The sequence below is a fragment of the Misgurnus anguillicaudatus genome, unplaced genomic scaffold (genome assembly GCF_027580225.2).
Source record: "Misgurnus anguillicaudatus unplaced genomic scaffold, ASM2758022v2 HiC_scaffold_29, whole genome shotgun sequence".
Classification (NCBI taxonomy): Eukaryota; Metazoa; Chordata; class Actinopteri; order Cypriniformes; family Cobitidae; genus Misgurnus; species Misgurnus anguillicaudatus.
This window is the reverse complement of record NW_027395279.1, coordinates 4,027,070-4,049,644: the sequence shown is the minus strand read 5'-3', so window position 1 is coordinate 4,049,644 and position 22,575 is coordinate 4,027,070. Positions and strand designations below refer to the sequence as shown.

The following is a 22,575-nucleotide window of genomic DNA, read 5'->3' as shown; positions in this document are numbered from 1 at the left end:
AGAGCAGAGCAAGCGCCCGACGTCATTCGCCTCTTTCCATTGTCCACTCGAATGAGGGCAGATGCGGGCCTTACGTTGTGGTGAGGGAAGTTTACAGTTGCTTTGAAGAACCGGACTCCACTCGCTCACTCTCTCCTGCGTGTTTGTGCACCTCTCACCCTCAAACAAGGTCAGAGCAAGCGTCATCTTTTTAAAGTTTCTGCTAATATGACAGTTAACAGCAAAAGAGTGCTCACGCTTCAATATTTGATTGACAAGACAGCTGACTAGGTGGTTGCCTGGCAATATTAAAAGCCGTGTCGACTCGCACTGCTCTTTTTTAAAAAAGGCAGTGCGTCGCGCCTTGCGTTTCCAAGCGTTTAAAGCGTGGTTGGTGTAATTAGCCTCTTACAGTGCATGCATTATATTCTGTCTTTTACTGCATTTGCTTTTTTGTTTGGGTTTCCAATAATGTTCGTTTGGGAGCTCGTATGAAGTCTGAGACGTGTTGTGTTTGTCTGTTGATCAGTGTCAGATGTGAAGTCTCAGCAGATTAAACCATCACAGAGTTTACATGATTTAATGTCTGCATGTTCATTTCTATTGTAAAGAAATGGACGTATATTAAATATTCAAATGGATTTAAACATTGTTTGGCTAAAAAATAAGCGTTTCTCTCCGTCTAAAGTGAAAGTGAAGATAGCGTCCGCGAGACGAGTCAACTATCTCCCCCTGCAGGCATTTGTTATAATATATACATAATGCTTTTTATTTATAGACCACAAATGTAATGTGTTTGTTAATGTAATGTTGTTTAATGTAACTTGGTTTTAATACTTTATTTGAACCAATTATTATTGCATCTTCGTTATTATGTAATTTTAAAGGCTACTGCTCACTTGGGTCTATTTTTATTACCCAAAATTAACAAATTACTTCATTATCAGTTAGTAAAATAATTGTTAGGGCCAGTCCTTGATTAGTTAAAACATTTAAAAATAACATGATTTCAGTTTCTTATTCATTTATTTTATCATCGAGGGTTTCTTAAAAAGTGTAAAAATATCGTCTCGTTCTCGTGAACCCAATCTCGTGTCTCGTCTCGTGGATTAAGTGTCTCGTCACACCCCTAGTGACTGATGATGTGGATGATGGGATCCTGACTAGGGTTGGGCATCGAGAACCGGTTCCAACTGGAACCGGTTCCAAAATAACGATGCCATTGGAATCATTTAGAAAATTTTTCGATTCCGATCATCGGTTCCAAACGTGCAAGTTTTGGTTTCCATAGCGGCCACCGTATTTCCGGAAGTGCTTGCCGCGCACGCGCCCACTTGTTCTGTTGCAGTCATGGAGCACGGTAAGCGACGCTCAAAAGTGTGGCTTTATTTCACATTAAAAAAGCCTGGGTCGGCACAGTGCAACACATGTGATAACTTATTTCTTGCACGGGAGGATGCACTACAAACATGACTAAACACCTATGCCTGCATGGTGTACAAATTAACAAGGACTGTAGCGTGTTCGACGTGCTGCGCAAGTCAACGGTCTCGTCCTCCTCGGGCAACCCTGCGCCAACAAACATTACCTCGTCGTCACAATCAGGTAAGTGATTGTAGTGTAACAAAGCGCTTAACCAAATTGCTAGTTGTGGTGAACAACAACGTTCCTAATTTTCTCCTACATAAGCTGCAGTTCCCAAAATTAAAACTCATTGGGCCCTGTCTTGCACCCAGCGCAATTGACTTTGTCAGTGACGCATGTATAATTTCGTATTTTGCACCGGCGCACAGCGGGTTTTTCCCTCCACAGACGCACGTCGGCAAACTAGGGAATGAACTTGCGCTGCCTGGGCGGTTCAGCGCAAAAAAGGAGGCGTGTTCCGGCGCAAACCATCTCTTATGCTATTTTGCAGTTTCAAAACAATTGTGCTACTAACCAAAAAAAAACTAGTCTAAAGTCAGTGGCGCGTTGCGCGTAGTTCATTATGCTATTTTAAGGGCGCATGCTTGACCATAATGTATAGCGTGCACAACGCGCATTGCTTATCTAATCTACACAGATGCAACAGTTATTTTTGCAAATCATAAATTGTTACAATAAAAAATATTAACACATGAGATAAGGGAAATCATTGTGGTGAGCATTGTGGTGATAGTTTTTATGTATTGTGTGGCTGCGTTAAAAAATTCTCATTGCAAATAACGATTAAAATATTTTCATAAGTTTGTTGTGTGGCTGTATTACATTTATTTTATGTAAATAATAATTAAAATGTTTTAATAAGAAACCTTCATGTATGTGAACTTGATTTGTAAGTGTACTTTGGGGTTGGACCTTGCTTGCGTTTCCGATTTCAAAGCCCCCAAACCCTTTCAGCGGTGAGGGTGGACGCAGCGATGTCCTCTGCTGGCGTCAGGTCATGTGTAGAGGCAGATCCACTTCCCGTTACACGGCATGCCTGATTTATTTTGGCAAGCTTGGGATTCCCCCGTCTCCTGATATCATTGTAGCGGATGTCAGCTGATGAGACAATTGTGGCTATATTTCCTCTCACGCCTGTTTAACCGACGCTGATTTGGGCGGGTTTCTCCCAAGTCCCATCCCCATACAAAACAACTTCTCTGTCTTTGACTGCTCTTACAAGAACGTGGGTCTCCTCGGCTGTGAACCGCTCCTGGTGTGCGCCTGGTAAATCCGTCATTATAATAGCAACCCGCCATGGAACTTGTGCCCTTGCGTTTAAAGGGAATGTTGGATAGCGTTCTGATTGGTTTATTTGAGGTTACGCCCAAACCACACCTATGAATAATGAACCTACTTCAGACCAACCCCTTCAGACCAGAGTCATTTCTCCCGCCGAGAAAATAGCAACAGCGCCCAAGATCCGCCCACAAAGTCACTTGCGCTTTGCGCTTCGCACTTGCGTTTCAGATCGTTAAAATAGGGCCCATAGAATCAAAATAAACATTTCCTCTGTGAAATGAGCCTGTGTCATGTTTTGACTCCACCCCTCAAAGAATCGGAATTGAGAATCGAAAAGAACCGAAATCGAAAGGAAGAACCGGAATTGGAATCAGAATTGTTCAAATCAAAGCGATGCCCAACCCTAATCCTGACATAGATAAGTCATTTGTAAAAAAAAATCCAAAACAAACTACAGGTGATTGACTTTAAAGGTGACTTTCTCAATATTTTGTTTTTGTACCCTCAGATTAGTTGTACCTTGAGCAAATATTGTCATATCCAAACAAACCATGCATTAATGTAAAGCTTATTTATTTAACTTTGATAACAACATATCATGCCTGGTTTTGTGGTCCTGGGTCACATATGTTTACATTGCTAAGGGTTCTGTGCAGAAATACACAGAATCATTGAGTGCCGTGGTCATAGCTGTGATTTATAGTAAATAAAACACAGCTACTGAACAATCAGAATCAAGGACTGAAACTGTTATATTTATCCAAAACCTTATGCAAAACTTGGAAGGCATTCAAGAGACATACTTTATCTGTATCACTTAATCAGGATGAGATTATTTAAACCCATCCAGATTGGTGGACGACAGCCTGTGGTGGACAACCAGAGATGGGTGACTCAAGTCATATGACTTGACACGAGAAAGACTTAAGTCGCAAATTTGATACTTGAGACTTGCTTGACAAATATTAAAAAATAGTTAAATGACTCGAAATAATTTTTTAAAATCTGTTTTTGAACGCCCGCAAGAGCATAATCTAACCACGTGACGCACCAGGCAAGCAGAGGGAGAGGGCGCAACTATATATCCGATACAACCAGCACCACGTCGAATTTCATTTAACACCACAAATCCCACAAAAAACTGTAAGTAACAAAGTCTGTTCCATTGTTTTCAGCTAACGTCTTAGCCATGTTAGAAGTTGATAAAAATAATCCAATAATCCAAGGCACTCAAATGTTATTGAGAAAAAATGTATGATAGGTATTCTGCCGGTAGGTATGATAAACCGGTAGAAATGTGTTAACCAGCAGAGATTTTGGACTATCGTCTCTATCGAGACTTGCTGTGCGCATGCATGGTCACGAAAACTTAACATTTGTTCACATATTTAAACACCGCGGCCTCAGGCAGTGACGAACAAACACAAACAACAGTGCTAAATAATGCGCACACTGTTTCTGTGTGAGAGGAGCGTGCAAGTCGCGCATCCGCTGCTCATTAAGCTCGTGAGTATTTTTTGCCACTTATTGGCCCTATATACACATATGCATCAAAATTTCCACCTTTCCAAGTATCCTCATAAATATGGCCATTTAGGTCTTAACTCTTTCCCCGCCATTGACGAGATATCTCGTCAATCAAGAGAAAATGCTTCCCCGCCAATGACTAGTATTTCCGTCTTTCCGCAATACCGCTATTATCCACTAGGTGGTGCCCAGGTGTTCCGCAACTTTTTAAAACCGGAAGTATTGCCCTATGGCAAGCTGCTGCATGTCCGTGTCTGTTTTAAAGATCGCTCTGAATGGGATCTCTATGAAAAGTTTGTCACAAAAATGGAATTATCTCTGCTTTTTGCTGTGTTTTTGCAGAAACATACCCATATTCAAAAGCTGATTACAAAAGAACTACTGAAGGTAGGATGAAACGTTTTTTTTTTTTTTATTGAAAGCAGAGGGTCTGTTCTTTCATTTGGTATATTGTATGTTTATATATTTGAAGAAGAACATTTTCTGGAAGGCATTAAACTTTTGTTAAAATCATGAAAAACGCTGGCGCTGGCTGGCAACTTTTTTAAAAAACGCTGGCGGTGAAAGAGTTAAGAGAAGTAAACTGCTAAAAGAGAAAACGCATGTGTAACAGTAGCTGTGTCCTAATTCAAGGGCTGCGACCTTCTAAGCATGTGAACTTAAAAGGTGAGCACTCTGTCTTTCAAGGTGGCAGCCTCAGAAGTTCGCGAACAGAACTGAAATGAGACGGTCTAACCTTCGGATGACCCATAATTGGCGTCACCTGCTGCACGTGCCCACCACAGCTGTCAGCAGGACACAGCGCAGACGTTTCTGACTTATTAAAATAAATATGAAATCAGAAAAATATTAATTTAATTTTAAAAATATGACACGTGGATGTAGATTAAACTATTCAACATTATATCAAATTAATCAACCTTAGAAATATATACAGCATAAAAAGAATAATATTAACGTAAAACATAACTTATAATACTAAAACAGTGACAAGAAAATGTTTTCTGACACACTTTTATTTAAAGAGTAACTAAACCCTAATCCAACTTTTTTTAGTTACTGATCTGTTAGAATGATGGTTTATTAGTGCTGTTCATTGATTTTAGTAAGTTTTTTGACATTTGGATATAAAGTGTTTCAATACTACAATATATGGTGTAAAAACGTCTGAGTGCTGCCCTCTTCAGGTTGAACGGTGGCTACTGCAGTTGAATTTTCCTATTGGATGTTGGGTCCAAAAAATGGACTTACCACGCCCTTGTTACAATCTCATCACACACTTGGTACGAGCTTAGGTCGTCCCCTCTATCTCTTTTGGGATCTGCCTACTTTTCTTGCATTTTTCAAATATTGCCAGTGGGTGGAGTCAGGCTCTGACCAGGGGTTTAGTTACGCTTTAATAAAGGTTTTTATTGCTTATTTTAGAATATCCAGCCATTATACAGTCGTTGCAGGCGCACACCTTTAAATAATTTTTTGTTTCAAATAAAGCTCTCATAGTCCACACCTACTGTAGATTTAACTTTGTTTAATATATACATTTAGTTAAATCATCAAACATCTGTATGACTTGCCAGTGACTTGCTTGACTCAAGCTACGACTTGACTTGAATTGCTTGACATAAAGCAATGACTTGACTCTCACAAAAAATGACTCGGACTTGAGACTTGAAGGTTAAGACTTGAGACTTACTTGTGACTTGCAAATGTGTGACTTACTCCCACCTCTGTGGACAACAGGAAAAAATTGCATTACACAGATGCTGTAATACATGAAGTACATAGCTTTGTTTAGGGCTATATGTATATATATTAAAAATATAAAGTTTCTGATTATTTGGGAGGAGATGTCCCCCTCAGCGTTTATTGTGCAGGCTTGTGCACAATTCAGAATTTAATTGAGAATGACCCTGAATTTGAAAAACATTGTCTAGAGTTACAATTTGAATTTGAATTAAAGGAAGCAGAATTGTAATTCAATAGGAATTCAAAGAAATTCATATACATATTATACAGTAAGTGACGTGTTAAAAATGAAGCTTTCAGTATATGTCAGATATGATTGCATTACATATTCTATAAATTATATTAGTTTGAACTACTTGTAGGGGAGAGCGGGGTAAGTTGTCACACGGGTAAGTTGTCACACTGTTAATAACTCCAACACTAGAGGCTCTATGTCAAAAATCAAATAGCCACTTTATGTGACTTCTTCTTCTATAGTGAACTTCCTGTTTACATGTGGTCAAGATCACTGTAATCTGAGGTTAGCACAATTTTCTTATTTTTCTGCTTAAAAAGTAAAAAAAAATCACTTTACATTTTATGCAATACAACTTTGTTAGGTGTGAATGTTTAAAATGATTATTTTGCACAAAATAGAGGAGACCGTAAAGTGTCTTTTGATACTTTAGCTAAAGTGATATGATGAGCTAAACTTGAGATTTAGACAACATTAGCACACAAGTAAGTATGGGGCAAGTTGTCTCAATGACTTTGGGGCAAGTCGTCACATCTGACAACTTGCCCCTGTACAAACAAACACATCGAACATGCTCAGAAAACATGATATAGAAAAGAATAAGCCTCAATCTAGCAAAAAGCTGTTTCAAAAGAAAGGGAAGCAGAAATCTGGACCTATGAAAAACAAGGCAGCTAAAAGAAGAAAAATCATGCAAGAGTCATCATCAGATGATGAAGAGTGCTTCTGCCTCGTCTGTGTAGAGCCATTTTCAAAGAGTCGTCCAAAGGAGACCTGGGTAAAATGTGTAAAATGCAACAATTGGGCCCATGATGCTTGCACCTCAGGCCAGGCAATTTATGTGTGTCAGAATTGTGATTCTGGAGATGAGTCCTATTAGTCATACAGGGCATCTGTTTTGTTCAGAGGTTAAACATGTTAAGTTAAGCAAGTTATCTGCAGCGTTCCATTCAGTTATCTGGTTTTATGTGAAAGCCATAGAACATTTGAACCAAAGTTCAAAGTAAAGTGGTCTTGCCACTTAATTGAAATGTGCATTATTTGGATTGAAATAATTGTTTTTCCAGATTCTCCAGGCACGGATGTTTATATTTCCAGTTTGGTTTGAGTTTAAAAATTAAAATCAATATTCACAATTAAGTAGTTGTGTTCTTATTTTTAGATAATCTAGTGTGACAACTTACCCGCCCTAGTGTGACAACTTACCCTCCGATGGGGCAAATTGTCACAAGTGCACAGTCACTATTCAACAGTCTACAACTCTGTAATGAGATAAGATATAAAGATGTTATGAATACAACATATGTGCCCAAGACTTCCTTCTTTCATTTGGTATGAGATTTATACCATTTTGATGTATGGTGCTCAGTAAATGTTAGACAGTGTGAAAAGTGTGACAACATACCCCGCTCTCCCCTACAAATTACATTAACAGAAAATGTTTCCCCCAGCAATTAATGTTAAAAACAAATAATTAAGTTCGATTTTTTTGTAATTTTATGGAACATGATGGAACATGACTTTATTTCTCAGAATGCTTTAATTTAACAAAGTATTTAAAATGGTTGTCAAACATTTTTCCAAAGTAACTTTCCTAACACTGAATGTATGTAAGATTATTTCTGTTGTGTGACACTGGAATTTATTTGAAGTGCCATGAATTTTATTCCACTTCCTGTCATTCTAATTCAAATTCAACTTCCTGTAGGGTGGAGTCAATTCAATTCAATTCAAATTCCAATTCATGAATTGAATGGAGTCCAATTCTGAATTGTGCACAAGCCTGCTATTGTGATTATGACCCTACCATGCAAATAATATCATTATCATATCATTAACTGTTACTTTTTCACAATTTAAAAATTAGCAAATTCTTATATGAAAACAACCTTGTCAGCTCAACACATATCATGTTTGCTTATCTTGCTTTATTAAAATAATACTTTAAACCATAATGCATACGTTTTATTCTTATCCAAAAACTTTTGTGGCCAATGTGGACCGACTGACAGCCTACTGCTGTTGAGTTTGTGTTGCAAATCTTTCCTGGCTCCTCCTCCATGTTTTAGATCAAATAATTTCATGGCATAAATACTTATCTGTTCAGCTGTTTGTTAATCTCTTTTACTATGGCTCTAGTGGAAACACTTCTCCTGAATGTCTCCAGCACAGGAGCTTTACTCGCTGCTCTTCTGCTGCTTTTGGTTATTAATTTCTGCTTCAGGTCTCCAGAAGATGACCAAGAACCTCCAGGACCCAGACCACTGCCACTTGTGGGAAACCTGCACATTCTGGACCTTAAACAACTTCATGTGAGCCTCTGGAATGTGAGTAGGATTTTATATTTTTATTCATTTTCCAGATGTTTCCTATTACAGTCCCAGTAGAATGGATAGGTGTCTATAGGGATTTTTATTGAAACTAATAACATATATATGTATATATATATATATATATATATATATATATATATATATATATATATTTATTTATTTATATATATGGAATTTCATCTTCTATATATATATATATATATATATATATATATATATATATATATATATATGGAATAAAAAATTGATGCTGAATAATGTTTTATATAGTCTAAAACATTTTATTTTTACTAAACTTGGGCTATTGTTGTTTACTTAGAATATATTTAAAATCCACCCTTTCACGCATAAGTTAAAAATATTTTAACTATTCATAGCGACGCGTCATGATTGTCACGTGACACACCGCAGCCACAATAACTAACAGATTATGCTTTGCAGTATACTATTCGTTTAATTTCGTTTTTCTTTTATTAATACTTACTTGTCATACAAACAAAAGATAAATGTCTACATAATGCTTGGAAAGTCTACTTTTAATATCGAATTCATAATCACAGGTGATTCATCCGCGATTATAAATGTGAAATTTCCCCGCTTGTCAATGAACTATGGCTCTGTGTAGTAAATGCCACTCCATTAGAAAGCAGCTGATAGCGATTTATTACTAATCAAGGAACCGGCTTTACTGACGAGATGCACGTGACAATCGTGTGCGATTTATTATGAAAGCACTCGACAAAACAACGTCCATCTGAACTTTTAATTCAAGGTGTGGATATTTTGAGAAAAATTTATTCATTTTTATATGTTTACTTCATATTTTTGCCAAGAGAAGTAATATTTAATCATTTTTTATTCCAAACACAGTGGTAGGAGCCACTGAGGGGACTACTTTTTTATGTTTAATGGTGGTTTGGTAGGGTGGCCATTCGTGCCAGTTCCGCCGGACACGTCCTGAACATGTTTTCGGGTTCGTTCTCCAGAAGTAGCGTTGGTCAACCGCATACGTCATCAAGGTTTAATATTTCGGGTTTAATTTCAGAAAAGCAACCGTTACATTTCAAGGTAAGAATGAAACTACAATGACTGTATGTCTTAAAATAAATAAATCTTAATTTTCTAATGTATTTTAACTAAAATGTGATGACGTATGCGGTCGAGCAACGCGACTTCCGGAGAACGAACCCGAAAACATGTTCGGGACATGTCCGGCGGAACTGGCACGAATGGCCACCCTATGGTTTGGCAAACCAGCTTTTGGTGCATTGGATGCTCATAACCAGTCTGAATAGGTGATAATGTGTGCCATGTGCAGATCCTCTAAATAGGGATGTCTGACAAACAATACTTTGAATGAATGCTTAGAAGATGAATAAACAAACATTAGCATCCCTACTGAAAAATCCAGCTAAGACCAGCATAAGCTGGTGAGCTGGTTTTAGCTGGTCCCCAGCTTGGTTTTAGCTGGTTTTGCTGGTGTAGGAAGCTGGTTTTGCTGGTGTAGCAAGCTGGTCTAGGTGTGTTTTGGTCACATTTTAAGCTGGTCTAGCTGGACTTAGCTGGTCATGCTGGGATACCAGCTGGCCCACCAGCATGACCAGCTTTGTCAGGCTGGGAGGACCAGCATAAACCACCTTAAACCAGCTAAAACCAGCTAAAACCAGCTACCAGCTTATGCTGGTTTTAGCTGGATTTTTCAGTAGGGATAGCTTTTAGCAGTTTTCTCTAAATAGATTCACATGATATAGTTTTACGCAACACCTGTAAACCTGTTTAACTTGAATAATTGTGTAACCGGGATCATGCTTAAAAGGGTACAAAATGTTTTCTTCTTTTGTATTTGTCACAGAGTGAAGTAAAGCGTGACTAATAATAGCAATACTTATTAAAGCTGCAAGCAGCAATGGAAGGGCCCTCGCACGTATGAGCACCGGCACCCGATGGCCTTAGGAAAAACTGTGAACAGTGGGGATATGAATTTTAGTGTGTAAATATATGTGGATATTTCAATTAGACTGACCAAATATGATGTTGATATTGTTAAATCTCTTAGAGCAGTGAATCAGTGTTTTCTGCTGCATCTAGGTGGCGCTATGACTGTATCTGTATTTTACTATATTGATGGTTTCAGGCCGGGCCCCTTATTAACCATGTGAAGTATTGGGCAGGTCGGACATTGTATGCCTGAATAACAACAGTTTCCAGTTTCATTGTGAAACATCAAACTTTGCCAGGCCGCCACGGACACACCTTCAAGATCTTTACAATTTATATATGCAAAGTCCTTAAGATCTGTCTGACCAAATAAGATGATGATCTAATTAAATTTCTATGAGCAGTAAATCACAGTGTAAAACCTGACATTTCTTGCTGCCAGCAGATGGCGCTATGACTGTATGTGAATAATTCCAAGTTGATATGTTCAGGTCAGGGCACTTATCAATCATGTGAAGCGTGGGTCAGATTAGACATTGTAAGCCTGATAGAACAACTTCCTGTTTAATGGCGAAAAGCAGAAATTTGGTAGGCCGCCACGGACACACGCTCCAACAAAAAGTCAAGATCTCCGCAATTTAGCATCGCAAAGGCCTTTAGATGACACAGACCAAATATGGTTTTAATCTAATGAAATCTGTAAGAGTAGTTTGTTATAGTATGATGCCTGGAAATGGCAAAATTTGCACTTAAACTACAGAGAAAATTAAAAATGGCTGACTTCCTGTGGGGTTTAGAGCTTGGCTCCAAGAGACTTTATTGTAGGTCATGGGGTGATACATTATCCTATCACATTTCATATTTGTACGTTTACCATAGCGGGGGGGCTGCTCTCTTAAGTTTTTGTAGGTGGCGCTATAGAGCCATTTTTACACCTCCAGTTCTAAAGCCTATTTCAAATAAAAAAATGCATCACATTTTACACATATGCAACATTTCATGACTTTTTGAGTATGTTTAGGCTGTCAAAATTGCGATTAATTTGTCGATACTTTGCGAGGCCACCACGGACACGCCATTTAACGAAAAGTCAAGGTCGTTGCTAGTTATCATCACACAAGGTCTTGAGATTAGACTGATGAAATATGGTGTTGAAATGGTTCAATCTCTAAGAGCACTAAGTCACAATGTAAAACATGGTATTTCCTGCTGCCTCTAGGTGGCGCAATGACTGTTACTGAATTATTTGTTCAGGCCAGTACCCTTATCAAATGTGTGAAGTCAGGGGCAGATCGGACAATGTATGCCTGAATTACAACAACTTCATGTTTCATTGCGAAACATCACACTTTGCCAGGCCGCCACTTGACATGCCCTTAAACGAAAAGTCAAGATTTTCACAATTTATGATCGCAAAGGGCTTAAGATCAGTCTGACCAGATATGATGATGATTTGATTAAATCTCTAAGAGCAGTAAATCATGGCGTAAAACATGGCATTTCCTGCTGCATCTAGGTGGCGCTATGACTGAAGCTGAATATTGGTATGGAAATGTGTTCCGCACAGAACTCTTATCAAACATGTGAAGCGTGTTGCAGATTGAACATTGTATGCCTGAGTTAGAGCCACTTCCTGTTTCATGGCGAAAAGCAGAAATTTGTCAGTTTGCCACGGACACACCCTCCAACAAAAAGTCAAAAGCTCCGCAATTTAACATCGCAAAGGCCTTTAGATGATACTGACCAAATATGATGATGATTAAATCTCTAGGAGGAGTTCGTTAAAGCAACACTAAAGACTTATTGCTCTTTGCTCCCCCTACAGGTTAGAAGCGTAATTATTCATTACCACTGTCGTAAATATTGCAGCATAACTGGCTATGATTGGATTGTAGGTCTGCCGTAAAGCAAGTTTTTGTAGTTTTCACTCGAACTACATGACCACTACCCGACAGTTGGAAACTTCCTTAGTGCGGTTTTGGCCAATAGAGGGCTGCAAAGCGAATGTGAAAGTGCCATTCACCCTGTTTTGAGTGGATGAACCACTGAAACTTTTTTGGAAATGTTATTTTAACGTAAAAAAAACTCTTTGGTGTTGCTTTAAAGTACGAAGCCTGGAAATGCCAACATTTGCACAGAAATCACAGAGAAAATAAAAAATGGCCGACTTCCTGTGGGTTTTAGAGCTTGGTTCCAATGAACTTTTTTGTAGGTCTTCGGGTGATAGATGACCCTACCAAATTTCGTATCTGTACATTTTTCGTAGCGGGAGGGTTGTTCTTTTGAAATTTTGCAGGTGGCGCTATCGAGCCATTTCTACACGCCCACCCCGATGCCTATACCACATGTAAATTTTCGTCACTTCTGACGCATGTGCAAAGTTTCATGAGTTTTCGAGCATGTTTAGGCCCTCAAAAATGCGATTTATTTCGGAGAAGAAAATGCAGAAGAAACTGAGCAAAAACAATAGGGCTTTAGCCTTCTGGCCTGCTCCTCGGTGCTCGGGCCCTAATAAAAAAAATAGAGCCTGAAGACTTTTACACATTGATTTGCACTGTGTCTGAAAATTTACATGTTATGTTTTGTTTTGTTTTCTTCCCCAACTATTTTTTTTATCAGTGCTTCCAATTTGTAATGTTATAATGTCAGACAGGTTTGGAGTATAGATGCATGTCCCTTTTCCTTGCTCTTGTTTCAGTTATCCAAGAAATATGGGTCAGTGTTCAAAGTTCATCTTGGACCCAAAAAGATTGTGGTTTTGGCCGGATACAAGACGATTAAACAAGCACTTGTGAACCAGGCTGACGAATTCGGGGAAAGAGACATAACACCCATATTCCAAGACATCAATGAAGTACATGGTAACACATCACTTTAACCGTTTACTGTTGACTATCAGTTAAACAAATTATTTTAATTTATTTCTATTTGTTTGTTTTTTGTTGATCTGTAATTTGAGAAAAATTTTTCAATGTTATATAATTCCAATGCATGAAGGTATCAAGGCACGTCTGAATCCAATGTTACGTTTACTTCCTGACGCCTGTGCGAGCCAGGATTTCAAATGGGCCTCACAGAGCCAATAGCCTCCGACCTCCAGCTACGTAGCCAAAATCAAGATGGGTTTGCATTGTCAGACCAGTTCTTCAGAAAACCCCGCCCTTAATACGCCTTCCTGGATCTAACGTCACACAATTCACAAAAATTGTGTTTCAACTATAGTTGAGGAGGAATGGCTAAACACCTATACAGATAGTGTGTGATAAAGTCCTTCAGATATGGAGTGCGAGCCCTTGCTTGAACCGGTCGGCTCTCCAATGTCATCGGCTGTGGCACAGCTTTGCCACCCTGATTAACGTCAAGCAGTGGCTGAAGGTTTTGAGACCCCAATGCTGGCAAAGATGGTTGTGGAGCCTCCCTGAAAGGGGAACCATGAAAATCCGGGCCTGGCCATGGCTATACTGGCTCCAGTGGAGGGGCCAGAAGGGGCATGTGCTGTGATGTCTCTCACTAGGCTCCCTCACCTGTAGGTACCTGATTGAGTTTGAAATCACAGAAATTTTCATTTAAAAAGATTGACATTGGATGCATAGTTGGTGCGATGGATTGTACTACCACAGTGAGCTAAAATTGTAACCACATAGCACAATCACGGTTTGCTCATATATTAAGGTCACCATATGAGGTCACTGCACACTCACTGGGAGCTCATAGTACCCATAAAGCATATGGGATGAAAAGTACCAGATGTCGCTCAGAGAACAATATTCTAGCGTTTGTTAATTGGAAACATGTTGCAGAGATGCCAGCATTTAATTGCAAATAATAGACTGACAATAAAAAAGTGAAAGAGACATGATTGTCTCTGTATTTAACCCCTCCACTGAGTAGTGAAGCCATCCAATGCAAGTTATGAACACACACGGCAACTATCACTGCAACACCCCAACAATTATTCACTTTCTGTCAGCTGTGGGAATCGAACCACCAACCACTGGGTTACACAGACACAAATCTGACTCTCTAACCACTAGGACACAATGCTTGGACAAAAGAAATCTGTGAATCCTGGTCATTTTTACCTCCAATCTTTGTGAGCTTTCTAAAACCCTTCTTGGCTTCTTGATGCCATAACGTTGTTGTTGACATTTTATATGGTATATACATTACACACCATGTATATGGCTATATAAAAATGCTGTGTAGAAAGTGTCCTAAATTTGATCCAATGATCATTCCTATAATATTTCTTAGAAATTATTATAGGTAAGAAGGGTGACATTCTACTCTTGGGCCAACATTTTCCAGACATGTATGCTGTCCTGTTACAACAGAATGAGTGTGCCGTTCCCCTAAAATTATGACCATAGTATGAGCACACAGTGAGTGTACCGTGACTTCACATTGTGACCATGATATGAGTTACAGATCGTGACTCACACTATGGTCACGATGTGAGGTTATGGTACACTCAAAGTGTGCTCATCATGGTCACTATGTGAAGTCATGGCACACTTATTGTGCACTCATACCATGAACTCAACATTCTGAATTCACAATGAGCTCACATATAGCTCACACTGTGACTATAACATTATAAGAACAGTGTGACGTCACTGTGATCCTCCAGTATCCATCTTTTCCTAGTGAGATATAGGAAGTAGAATGCCCTACTTGTGTTGTATTGCCTCCTTTTAACCTGCTCAACATTTTAAAATCACAATGAGCTCACATATAGCTCACACTGTGAATTATCACGGTATGAGAATGGTGTGAATTCACTGTGATCTCATGTGATCTCACGTGTTGACTGGGCACTTTCACCCCTCAGAACTTGAAAAAGCTTTAAGACAGAGAGGACTGTATGAGTAATTTATTTGAAGGAGAGCAAAAAAAGATTCCCAGGACACCTGGTCTTGGTATGTCGTCCAGTCCCCCGTGAAGGGCCGGAATCTAGAATTTGGGGCCCCTCCTACATTCCTGTAAAATTCCACCCGCAATTTATATGAATGGGATTTCCTAGCGTATTCGTGGAAAAGGCTCAGAAATGCCCGAACGACCCGTGATCATTGCAATGCTCTCGTCAGGGGCCCCTCGGGCAAATGGAGAAGTTTTTGTTCGGGGGTCAAATGGTCAGAAAAGGGTCAAAACTGTATTTTTCAGGAGTATTTTTTTTGGGGGGGGGCACTTCCCGAACACCAATGACATCTAGGCTTTGACAACTTGTTCCTGGGGGCCCTGAGTGTCAACAGTCAAGGCCCCTAGGTTGCATGCTCTTTCTGACCCCTTTTTTGAGGCAGACCATAAAAACAGTAGTACAAAGCATTGAATAAATTGCATGTGGAACACCCAGAAATCATGGTCAGAATGGTCCAGGGATGCCAAAACCTTGCTGGTAGTAACATTGTTGGCCCCCAAACCGGGACCCATAATTTGGTTGCTCTGAATGCATTTAAAAAAATTTAAATTTAGGATGAAATCAGGCCTGTTCTGAGTGTCTGCCATTGAAATGAATGGGCAAGCAGAGCTCTACATTACAAATGAAAATATTTATCTCAGCCCTAGGTCTTATCCCTCTGGGTGTGTTGACCAGGGGCATGTGTCGCAACTCTGTGTGCGATTTCAAACCAGCTGCAGCCTCCCTTGTCTCGGCTCTCCAGCCAGCCGCAGCGCCCCCTGTCTTGGCGCCTGTCTCGCCACTGCTGCCAGCCACAGCGTCCACTGTCTTGGCGTCTGTCTCGCCTCCTCTGCCAGCCACAGCGTCCCCTGTTTTGGTCCCTGTTCACCGTCTATATGTGTCTGTGGTTGTGTTCGTTCACTTGAAAATTCCTGACAGTCTGACCAGGACAGGTGGTGTGGTAAGCTGGGACTTTAATGTTTGGATGGCCTCAGAGCATGCTGCAGTCCAGTCCCATGGTCCCTCTTTTTTTAGTAACTGGCGAAGTGGTGCTATGGTTTGGGAGTACTGAGGTAGGAAAAGAAGGTAGTAGGCTGTCATTCCCAGAAATGAGGCTACCTGGGAGGCAGAGGTGGGCTCTGGGATTTTGTTAATCGCCTCGATATTTGACTGAAGAGGGGGCGATGCCCCTAGATGTGAGGTAGAACCCAACATCTACGTTCCAACATCTTTCAAACTAGCAGTTATTAAACCGCTGATTAAAAAACCACAGCTTGATCAGGGAGAGCTTAATAACTTTAGACCAATCTCAAATCTCCCTTTTCTTTCGAAAATATTAGAAAAGGTAGTGGCAAGCCAGTTACGCACATTTTTGACAAATAATAGTACATATGAAAAGTTCCAATCAGGATTCAGGCCCCACCATAGCACAGAGACAGCGTTGCTTAGAGTTACAAATGACCTCCTATTAACATCCGATCGTGGTGAAATCTCAATTCTTATATTATTAGACCTTAGTGCAGCCTTTGACACAATAGATCATTCAATCTTACTCAATAGACTAGAAAACTATGTTGGTATCAGTGGTCAGGCGCTAGCATGGTTTAGGTCGTATCTAACCAATCGCTATCACTTTGTTTATGTAAACGAGGAAGAGTCATATCACTCCCTGGTTAAATACGGTGTACCGCAGGGATCGGTTTTAGGTCCTATCCTGTTCTCGTTATACATGTTACCTCTAGGAGACATTATCAGGAAACATAACATAAGTTTTCACTGCTATGCGGATGATACCCAGCTTTACATCTCCTCACATCCCAGCGAAACACACACGTTTTCTAAGCTAACAGACTGCCTTAGCGATGTTAGTGACTGGATGGCACATAACTTTCTTAAGCTGAACTCCAATAAGACAGAGATACTTATTATTGAACCGAATCGCTACAAACATAATATGTCAGATTACACGTTGCACATAGATGGCTGCACTGTGGTGCCATCTTCCACGGTAAGGAACTTAGGTGTGATGTTCGACAGCAACTTATCCTTCGATAGTCATATCGCCAACGTCTGCCGTACAGCTTTCTTCCACCTTAGAAATATCTCGAAAATACGCCATATACTGTCTACATCTGACGCAGAGAAGCTTATCCATGCTTTTATGACCTCTAGAATAGACTATTGTAACTCGCTACTCGGGGGATGCCATGCAAATCAAGTAAACAAGCTTCAGCTAGTTCAAAACGCTTCCGCAAGGGTACTTACTCGATCTAAAAAGTACGACCACATAAGCCCAATTCTGGCATCTTTACACTGGCTACCAGTTAAATATCGCATACAATTTAAAATATCACTACTCACCTACAAAGCTTTAAATGGCCTAGCACCCTCATACCTTAGAGAATTACTATCAGAATACAATCCATCACGCACACTACGGTCACAAAATTCTGGTCTCTTGATTATCCCTAGACTATCAAAAGTGTCTAAAAGTGGAAGGTCATTTTCCTACTTAGCCCCTAAGCTCTGGAATGATTTACCAACCGATGTCCGAGAATCAGACACAGTCGATAATTTTAAATCTAGACTTAAAACTTTTCTCTTCAACAAAGCATTCGCATAATTTGTCTAGTAAAAGTACTTAACTCGAAATAGTTATTTGTACCGAACAAAGCACTCGCGGTCATAACACAGACCAACCAAATAAATAAATAAAAACCTTATCTTAACGTATAGTCGGATTGCGATTTTGGAACTTTCGTGTTCTTGTGAATAGTATGCCATACAAACCCGTTTGCCACTGATCGTGCATTAACGGCGTCAGTGGGGCATCCAGCCTTAGTCAAACGGGTTGGCACGTATGGTTGGGTTGGGCTTTTGGCGCTTTCTTTATATTGCGAATACTATGCCATACAGACCCGTTTGCCACTGAACCTGCATTAACGACGACAGTGGGGCTTCCAGCCTTAGTCAAACGGGTTGGCACGTATGGTCGGGTTGCGATTTTGGCGCTTTTTTGTGTCTTGTGAATAGTATGCCATACAGACCCGTTTGCCACTGAACCTGCATTAACGACGACAGTGGGGCCTCCAGCCTTAGTCAAACGGGTTGGCACGTACGGTCAGGTTGCGATGTTGGCGTTTTCTCATGATCTTGTAAATAGCATGCAATATAGACCCGTTTGCCACTGAACCTGCATTAACGACGACAGTGGGGTTACAGGCCTTAGTCAAACGGGTCGACAGGTTTCATTTTCTCTTTCTCTTAAAAATCAGAAGGTGACCCTTAGTTACTATATATACCGTCGCAGTGGGCCCCCAATTTGCAAAATCCTCAACTGTGGATAATATAATTATGCCGCAATAGTTAGTCTGTCTGAAACTAAGCTGATTAAACCACATCACTGTGTGACACTTGCATTACATGTGAACGGCCCCTACGCTAATATGATTTTGTTTTTCTCTCCCTGTCCTGTCCTCGACCCTGAGGACAATGGGACAAACAGACCCAGTTCCGGTAGATGTGAAAGTCGACTCACCTATGATCTACTGGTCGTCCATCACTGTGATGCCCAGCTGATGCCTGACCAACGACCACCGGCAGAACCCGCTTAAAACCCCGCTTAATCCCCGCTTAATCTCCTTATCCGTTTATATGTGTTTATATACATATATATCTCCCAAGGGTTTTTCCCTCCTAGGACTTTTTATTTTTTTTCCTCGGCTCAACAACCCGGGGTTTTTGTTTTTTTTCTCCTAGGGGGTTTTTTACCCCGGGGAGGTAGCCTGCTTGGGCTTAATTTAGCATCTTCTCCTAGACGTTACATTAGTAATACGCTCGTTCATAATGTCGAGTCATAGCCTCAGCAAATTTGACAGCTTATGCTATTGTGTATTATGTTGTGCTATCTGTCATTTTTCTGTGCTTTTACTGCTTCTATTAATGTAAAGCTGCTTTGAAACAATTGAGTATTGTGAAAAGCGCTATATAAATAAAATTGAATTGAATTGAATTGAACCCTACAAAATCTATGGCTGAGGCTGCAAACGTGCATTTCTCTCCATTCAATGTAAGGTTATGTGCCATGAGAGCACATACAACCATGTTTAGCACTTTTAACAGTGTTTTATTTAATTTCAAAGGGTTTTCTGTAAAATGCAACCCATTCTCACCAAATGTGTACAAATGACACGCAGTGTGATTATCGTGCAATAGATATGCCAAATTCCGCTTTTACATGCATATGATACGCCCGTCCCTCCCGTTCACTTATATGGCGCGTCGTGTTGTTTTATTTATTGTTTTCTCATTAGTTTTCTGTTTTTTAAACCATTTTCGCTTGGGTTTAGGGTTAGATTTGGGATTTGCTTTGGGATGCAATTTAATATATAGGTTTCTCCATGTTTTGTCTACTTTTAAATCATGGTCGCTTGGAGTTGGGGTTAGAATCAGGGTTTGGGTTAGGATGTCATTTTATGTTACAAAAAGTTGTTCTAACCCTAAACCCAAGTGACTGTCACAGGTCGGAGCGGACCACAGATGTTGTGAGTCTCGCCGCTCCCTAGTTTCCACCCCGAGGAGGTCCCAAGAGCACCCCAATGACCAGACACACAAAGAGCGTAAGTATAATTAAAACAAACTTTATTAAATTCTTAAAAAAAGGGTAGGGGGAAAGGGGAAAGGGAAGCTAAAATCCAACTCTCCGGTTGAAGAGGAACAATCTCGAGTCTCTTAGACTCCGTCGCAGGGAATCTCAGGTGGGTCCTTCTCTCCTCTTTATTTCTGGCTATGCGACGACAATCAGCTTATTCACAAAGTGCCCCTTTTGCTCTGGCTTGCAGGGAGACCGTCCAGGGCCCTCTCCTCTCCTGGATTTAAGGGATACAGGTGGTAAGTATTGAGATTTTGAGTGTGTGATGGGTACCTGCGGTCACACTTGACGAGCTCCGAAATGGCCCAGCGGGTTGCACTCCTGAACGTCCAGATCTAGGTGGGGTTGTACAAAAACACAAAGATCTGTTGTTATTGTGAATGAACACATATTAAAGAAGATCCTTTACCATTTCAAATGATGTCAAACACATAAGTGTATGATTATTAATGATGGAGTATTTTAAGTTGGTTCTGCCATGATAAGGAAAAAACACGTCAAAACGCGGCGCCGCGTTTTTGGACCCCAGGGGGTTACACCGTCCTGGTGGATGTATGGAGGGTTTCCGCAGTTGATGAATCACTGGGCAACAGGTCGATGTACAGGTAGGCGCTTCAGAAGGGATCTGCTAGATCTACACTGGAGCAGACAGGTAAGTATAACAGGACCGTGTACTAATAGTAGACACAGAGGCCACTGGATCTACAGGTAAGTATGCAATACAGTAAGTATATCGAAAAGGCAACCGGGGGCTCCTTTGGGCATACAGGTAGGTGTACAACACAATATGCTAGCTTTAACTTTTGGCATAAGGTAGCACATGGAAGGTAACTGGGACTTCACTTGGGCATAGAGGCGGGCATACAACACAATATGCTGGCTTTAGCTTTTGGCATAAGGTAAGTACATAAAGGTAACTGGGGCTTCACTTGGGCATACAGGTGGGCGTACAACACAATATGCTGGCTTTAGCTCTTGCATAAGGTAAGTACATGAAGGTAACTGGGGCTTCACTTGGGCATACAGGCGGGCGTACAACACAATATGCAGACTTTAGCTTTTGGCCAAACACGGCCTCCGCTGGTGTCACCACACAGGTAAGTTCAGGTAAGATGTCTCACCCTGGGTGTGCTACACTGAGTGGATCGAATGCTTTCCTCTCCTCTCTTCCAACCGACAGGGCAAGAGATCTGGACCGGGGCGAACCTTTGAAGAGACTCCACAGCAGGTAATGTTACACACACAGCTGATTTCCTCCTACAGCAGCCAACCTTCTCACCGTTAATATTTCCCACTTTATCCACACTGTTCTTACTTGGTTGACTTATCTCACTACCGCCTCGTGGGGAAGAAAGGTCAGGATGTCGCCAACGGCATATGAATGAAGATGTTTACTTCGCCAGCCTCAATGTTCACTTCTTTCACAGGAGTTTGTCCGGCCTAAAAGGTGGTTATTGACGACACGGACACAGCACAGCACTGCAGTTTTCAAGTGTATACACTCACAGCAAAGGACAAGACTCACCCACTGCACTTCACACACTCTTAGTGAATTAGGGTCAAAACCACGTCTGGCTGGGGACTCGTCCTGAAATTCGTTGAGACAATGAACCAGCGAATGATCAGATGTAGATGTTGCCGTCACAACACCCCTGCGTCTTCCTTCGCTTGCTATTTCCGGCTCACCCACAACTCCTTTCCACAGTGGGGCCACTCACATGCTATGCCACAACTCACAAAGACTCAATGTTCGCTTAGAGGATTATGCTGCTGAGCAGTGATTTGGGGTACTCACACTGTTGTTGACACAAGGGGCTCTATTTTAACTATCTGAAACGCAAGTGCGTTTCATAGGTGTGGTTTGGGCGTAACGTCAAATAAACCAATCAGAACGCTATCCAACATTCCCTTTAAACGCAAGGGCGCAAGTTCCATGGCGTGTTGTTATTATTATGACGGATTTACCACACAGCAAAATCACCAGTGGTACCCATTTAAACACCAGCAGTGTACATTTAACACTGGTGATTTTGCTGTGCAGGCGCACGCCAGGAGCGGTTCACAGCCGAGGAGACCCACGTTCTTGTAAGAGCAGTCAAAGACAGAGAAGTTGATTTGTATGGGGATAGGAGAAACCCGCCCAAATCAGCGTAGGTTAAACAGGCGTGAGAGGAAATAGCCACAATTGTCTCATCAGCTGGCATCCCCATCATTGCGCCAAGCGCTACAATGATGTCAGGAGATGGGGGAATCTCAAGCTTGCCAGCATAAATCCGGCACGCCGTGTAACGGGAGGTGGATCTGCCTCTACACAGGACCTGACGCCAGCAGAGGACATCACTGGGTCCACCCTCACCGCTGAAGTGTTTGGGGGCTTTGAAATCGGACCCAAGAAACGCAAGCAAGGTCCAACCCCAAAGTAAACTTACAAATCAAGTTCATATACATTAAGGTTTCTTATTAAAACATTTTAATTATTATTTACATAAAATAAACTTAATACAGCCACATAACAAACTTATGAAAATATTTTAATCGTTATTTGCATGAGAATTTTTTAACG

The 22,575-nt window shown here is 40.7% G+C and overlaps 1 protein-coding gene across 1 annotated transcript in view; it reads left to right on the top strand.

Moving 5' to 3' along the window:
- The first annotated feature begins 8,271 nt into the window (after window positions 1–8,271).
- The window catches only part of LOC129425969 (uncharacterized), a 50,872-nt gene continuing 36,568 nt past the window's right edge, over window positions 8,272–22,575 (top strand). The window contains exons 1-2 of the mRNA XM_073864958.1: window positions 8,272–8,520; window positions 13,163–13,325. Coding sequence (XP_073721059.1) covers window positions 8,323–8,520; window positions 13,163–13,325 — 361 coding nt within the window. The 5' untranslated portion in view covers window positions 8,272–8,322. The remainder of the gene's footprint in view (window positions 8,521–13,162; window positions 13,326–22,575) is intronic.